Genomic DNA, 6,101 nt, shown 5'->3' with positions numbered 1-6,101 from the left:
TATGGCACTACATGCAGGTAGAATCAGAGTCTCTGCTATTGTACGAGGTTTCATGCTTTTAACAACTAACTCTGTACCTAAGTAACTGGCCTCTTGTGCTTTATCAGCAACTTTGACTTTCTTAGAAAGCATTGCACTCTGTTGTTTTTGGTCACTTAAAAGTCCTTCAAAGTAGGACCGAGGCTTGTTAGCAAGATGATTATGTTTCAGAGTTAAATGCCTCTTTAATTTACTGTGTACCATTGCTTCATTAGCTAATTTATCACCACAAGTAACACATAAAGGCATGGGAGTAACTTCATCACCACACCAGAAGAATCCAAAACTTAAATAATTATCCAAGTAGGAGCGATTTTTCTTGCCTTTTTTTGAAGTTGATGTACTTATTGTTGGAATGGCCAAATCCTTTTCGCTCACAAACCCACTTTCGTCTCTTTCTTCACCCTCACCACTAACTTCATGTCTTCTCTTCTTAATGACAAACTTATCCATCATACGGTATGTTAGAAGCACGATACTGTTAGAAACAACTGTAATATAACCCCAGAAACAGCAAAGAACTTATGCCTTGAGGTATTATGCCTCACTGACTCGTGAGTGGAAAACTAGGGTTATACAAAGCCGACGAGAACCGAACACGTATCGGACGGGCAACGAGTATGAACAGAGTCGACTGTTACACTTTATTATTACTATTTTTGTTGTTGTTGTTATATTATCATTATTCATTATTACTATTAATATTATTATTAGCAATAGTGTTGTTATATTATCATTATTCATTATTACTATTACTATTATTATTAGCAATAATAGTTGTAGTAGTAGTAGTAGTAGTAGTAGTAGTAGTAGTAGTTGTTGTTGTTGTTGTATTGTACAAGTATAGAAAAGGAAATATCAACCTCTAATTGCGAGAAATGTTTGAGCATGTAACTTCATACCTACACTGATAATTGTATGAAGACTTTTGGAAACTTTTTTTTTTCAAATGTTCATCAAGACGATATAGCCAAGACAAAACTCATGACAATTTTGCGGCACCCCTAGGTGCTGTCTATGGCACCCTAGGGTGCCACGGCACCCAGTTTGAGAATCACTGAGTTAGATAAAAAAAAAAAATGTTTGGTTGAAAATTATACATAGTGTGGTGTGGCGGTGACTAATCTAATTTAATGAGTTGTGGTGATGATTTTTGGTTTATTATTTGTTTTACATTGTAATGAAGTTTTGTTACCAATTTACAATCACATCTGAAAAGTATTAAGAACTAAAACACCATGATAGATAACCTAGGAAAAGAATGTAGGGCAGTAGTGGGTTACCTAGTGTGTTAGTCAACCGGATGTAGGTAGTGATTGGCGTGTTAGTAGGTTACGAGTTAACCACTCTAGGATAGCAAGTATTCGTTAATTCTGGATTTTTGCACCTGTCTATGTTACCTAACCTTTGGCAAAAGTGCGGGCTGACTAAATCTGAATACACACACACAAACATATATATATATATATATATATATATATATATATATATATATATATATATATATATATATATATATATATATATATATATATATATATATATATATATATATATATATATATATATATATATATATATATATATATATATATGTGTGTGTGTGTGTGTGTGTGTGTGGGTATATATATATATATATATATATATATATATATATATATATATATATATATATATATATATATATATATATATATATATACTGTATGTTACATTACTTTTATAACTTTACACGTGGCACACACAAATAAGTGGTGACTAGTAAGAAAAGAAACTCATCAGCAATTACCATTTTCATCCTAACTATTTGACATAAGTTGCTTAATACAACTACGTAGAAGTCTCAAGGTTCATCAGTGTGAGTACGATGACTAACACTGTTTTACTTATTACAGGAAATGTTGTCCTTCTATGGATACAAAGGCTATTCATTTCCAATATGTCTTCTATATCTAGTATATAGTCTCTCCTAGTGCCCCTTTCTTTTGAAACACAGAAATATTACACTCCTTACAACTTACTAACTATTGTGTTATCCATCCTTTCCACTCACCTAACAATTCTAAAGTATCACTCATTTTTCACCTTTTCAGTTCTTCATATGCAATATATAACGGATTTTGAGCGAAGCGAAAAATCTATTTTTGGATGAAATAGCCATGTCGTCCTGATGGAAGGTTCTTATTAGTAGCTTCCAAGGGATATATGAACTACAGTGATATTCCAAGAATATTTACCTTTAGGTCTCCAGAATTCTAACTCCTCGTGCGAATATCCTTGAAATTTCTTTTAAGGATAACGCATCAATCATGGGACGTATATCTTGATACGACACATAGCGATCTTCACCCCGAATAGCATTTTCGCCTTGAGGGGAAAGAGTGGCAAATTTGGAAGGGGAGCCGTTTTCAAGGTTACCCTATTTCCCACACTACTATTGAGTATCAAGATGGCGCCATATTCAAGAGAGCAGTTATTCCTTGTAGCATTGAGCATGGTGCTACAGATATAGTAGTTTCGGGAGGAATCCTGCCAAGGCCTTTTTTATAGAAAAGGAGGGCAGGTCCATCAGGACGACATGGCTATCTCACACAAAAATAGATTTTTCGCTTCGCTCAAAATCCGTTTTTTTGGGTTCAAGCCATGTCGTCCTGATAGAAGTTTACCAGAGAAGTTTACCAGTACTTTATCTGTGGATTTTCATAGGTGCCTTAACCTTGGGACAATTTTTCTATGGTCATCTGGACCATTGAGACAAATGACATTACCGTTATCCGTCATTACCACTAATGATAGACAATGTTAGTGCTTCCTGCCCCTGCAGGGAAAAGTCATACTAGACAGTAGAAAAGGGGCATCTAGGTTAGCATATATTTTATGAACAAACATATGTATCCACCCGATATAAGACGGTCTCTTGGTTTGTATATATTGCTGGAACAATATAAGTGTTGTGTTGTCAACTATATCCATTGTTTATAAGCATACAATGATATAAGGTTTACTCAAATAAATAAGTAGGAGAAGTCTGGCATATATGATGTGCAAATTGCATGGTGAGATAGGATGCAATTACATTCTAATAGACATTTATTTCCAATAAATGACTAAATGGAAAACGGATGAAACGAATATAACGTGTTAAAGGAATTATACGTGCAACGTATACAGAAAATTTTTTTCCTCCCTGAAAGGGAAGGAATGATGAGTGCCACTCTAAAGCTTAAAATTTTGATAAATTTTCCCAATATAAATTCTGTAATGTTGCATACTATCAACACTGTGTACTACGTACAGACGGCACAAGTGTTATATGTATAATTCCATACCTGAGATTTTGAACAGTCTTAGTGTCACCATGGTGACACTTACTTTAAAGGTATCGCACTGGAAGTGTCAACCCCTTTTCACCCTAATTGATAGTCCCAATCAATTAACTGTTCATCGCAGCACTAAACGACAGGTTTTAATACACTACCTGCTGCCACCACAAAATGCTTCAGTTCATGGACTCGCTGAGCATAGTGTTTGTAGAACGCTCCAGTTGATTTCCATCCAGTATATGAGCGAAAACGCTCAAAGTCCATATACTGAAAAAAGTTCAGTGATGAAGCAATTTTCCTCGGATCATGACCTGCAGGTGTACTGTCAGGATCCACTCTGTGAATGAAGTAGGTGAGCTTCGCCCTCAGTTGTTTTAGGGATAAGTTTTATCTTGAGGTTTCTCCTTTGAAGAGCTGTCCTCCCCTGAAGTCTGAAGTTCTACGAAGATAGACCTTTAAACGCTCTACTGGACATAGAAAGACATCTTCCTTCAGAGGGCAGTTTCTCCAGGGACCCCATGTTTTAGTGGGTAGCTCGTTCTTAGCGAGAAAGGCTGGATCAGGAAAGAGATTCACTTCTCACACTTCTGTGAACTGAATGTGGCCCTCATTTCTTGATAGGGCTACTATTTCACTAACTCTAGCCCCTGATGCTATAGCAAACAGGAAAATAATGTTCTGTGTTAGATCCTAGAGAGAACAATCTTCATTGTTCATGGATGAAGCATAATGCAGGACCTTGTCCAAAGACCATGAAATGGGCTTCGGAGGAGCTGCAGGCCTAAGCCTAGCGCATGCCTTCGGGATCTTGTTGAAGATTTCGTTTGTCAGACCCACTTGAAAGGCACATAGAAGAGGTCTAGTCAAGGCTGACTTACACGTAGTTATCGTGCTAGCTGTCAGACCTTGATTATGAAGGTGGATAAAGAAGGAGAGAAAGAAGTCCATTGAAATTTCTTTCGGTCCTTTTGCTTTTACAAAAGCAACCCCCTTTTTCCAAGACGATTCATATTGTCTTCTATTTTACTTAGACTTGTATTCTTCTAGGAAGTCTATATTTCCTTCTAAGATACCAAATCTTTTCTTAACCGCTAGGGCGAGAAAATCATGAAATGAAGGTTTTGGGTTCTCTGTGATGAATCGAAGACAATTAACTTCTGAACCCATTGAGATAGTGCTGGGTTCAGTACAAGGGCCAGCCTCAGCCTCAGTTCCCTCAATAGAGGGAACCAGTTGCTCTTGGGCTATTTGGGAGCCACTAGAGCTGCCGTTCCTTGGAAGGATCTCAGCGTGTTGAGGACCTTCAGCAGGAGATTGGATGGAAGGAACAGAAATTTCCAGGTCCATCCATTCCAAACTAGGGACATGGCGTATGTTATTTCCTCTACAGGGTCCTCGTATGGGGCTACATATCGAGGTAGTTTCTTGATGACGCTCGTCACGAAGAGGTCAATCTTCAGTTCCGGGACTTGTTCCAATCTAGAAGAGAATGGGTCTGCGTCTGTGGATCATTCTGACTCTATCGGCTTGAGCCTGAGTAGAGCATCCGCTGTCACATTGCGGATCATTTGTAAGTGAACTACTGATAGGTGCCATCTCTTTAGGTAAGGATGGTTAATATCCCATAGATTATATGGGAGGATCTCAAGCCTTGTCGATTCAGACATATCACTATCACTTCACTGTCCAAGATCAGCCTGATGAGGGCCGATCTGTGTGGGGAGAGTTTTCCCAACGTCAACAGGACTGCCATGGCTTCCAAATTATAGATGAGAAGCGCCTTGAACAGAGATGACCAAGTCCCTTGGACTCTCCTCCGATGGGAGTGAAATCCCCATTCTTCTGTCGAGGCATCCATGCGGATGATCTTTGATGGTTGAGGTGGTTGCAAGGGCACGTTCCTCCTTAGGCTTTTGGCCTTCGACCATGGGTTGAGAAGTGATCAAGGTAATACCGATATCGGTCATTTTAGATCTCTTCGAGCGTTTGATGTGTATCTTCTCCAGACTCCTAACGCATCTTTCAGATATGCTCTTAGCACTGGGTCTGTCACTGCCGCAAACTGCTGAGAGTTCAGTACTCTTTCCTGTTACCGTCTTGAAATCCTGTCAGATTACAGTAGTCTCTTGACCGACCCTGCGATCTCCTTCTTCTTCCGTGAGGGAAAGGAGAGACAATGTGACTTCAGGTTCCAATGGTTTTCCAGCCATTGAAACCTTTGAGCTGGTGAGGGTCGAAACATCTTGAAGTTGATTTTGCATCCCAGATGTTCCAGGAACTGTGTTACTTCTTTGGATGCTTGCAGACCAGTCGCTTCGGGTGCTGCCCACACCAGCAAGTCGTCCAGGTACTTTGTTACCTGAACAGTTTCTTGGCATGGTTATTGCACGGCGGTGTCCACCAATTTTGTGTAGATACTTGGAACTGTGCTTAGTCCAAAGAGTTTGCCTCTTTGAACATACTTTATCTTCCATAACTTGAATCCCAGGTAGGAGGAGAGGGGGCAACTAACTAGAAGCTGCCAATACGCATATGTCAGGTCTATCGAGACTGTGAACACCCCTTTTTGTAATAGGGTCCTTATGTGTAGAAGGATTAACATCCTGAACTAGCTGTTTCTTATGAACTTGTTGAGTGGCGAAAAGTCCAAAATGACTGAGTTTTCTTGAGTCCTTCTTGGGAACACAAAACAGCCTTCTCTGGAATTTGATGGACTTTGCCTTCCTTATAACCTGTATG

The 6,101-nt window shown here is 38.9% G+C and overlaps 1 protein-coding gene across 1 annotated transcript in view; it reads right to left on the bottom strand.

Annotated features, from left to right (window-relative positions):
- Nucleotides 1-5,220, bottom strand: part of LOC137618226 (zinc finger BED domain-containing protein 5-like) — a 71,214-nt gene extending 65,994 nt beyond the window's left edge. Inside the window, exons 1-2 of the mRNA XM_068348359.1 lie at nucleotides 5,046-5,220; nucleotides 1-530 (exon numbers count right to left, since the gene is read on the bottom strand). The exon at nucleotides 1-530 is cut by the window's left edge and continues 1,240 nt beyond it. Coding sequence (XP_068204460.1) covers nucleotides 1-530; nucleotides 5,046-5,220 — 705 coding nt within the window. The remainder of the gene's footprint in view (nucleotides 531-5,045) is intronic.
- Between the last annotated feature and the right edge of the window lie 881 nt (nucleotides 5,221-6,101).

Source organism: Palaemon carinicauda, chromosome 2 (assembly GCF_036898095.1).
Source record: "Palaemon carinicauda isolate YSFRI2023 chromosome 2, ASM3689809v2, whole genome shotgun sequence".
Classification (NCBI taxonomy): domain Eukaryota; kingdom Metazoa; phylum Arthropoda; class Malacostraca; order Decapoda; family Palaemonidae; genus Palaemon; species Palaemon carinicauda.
This window is presented reverse-complemented; position numbering and strand designations above follow the sequence as displayed.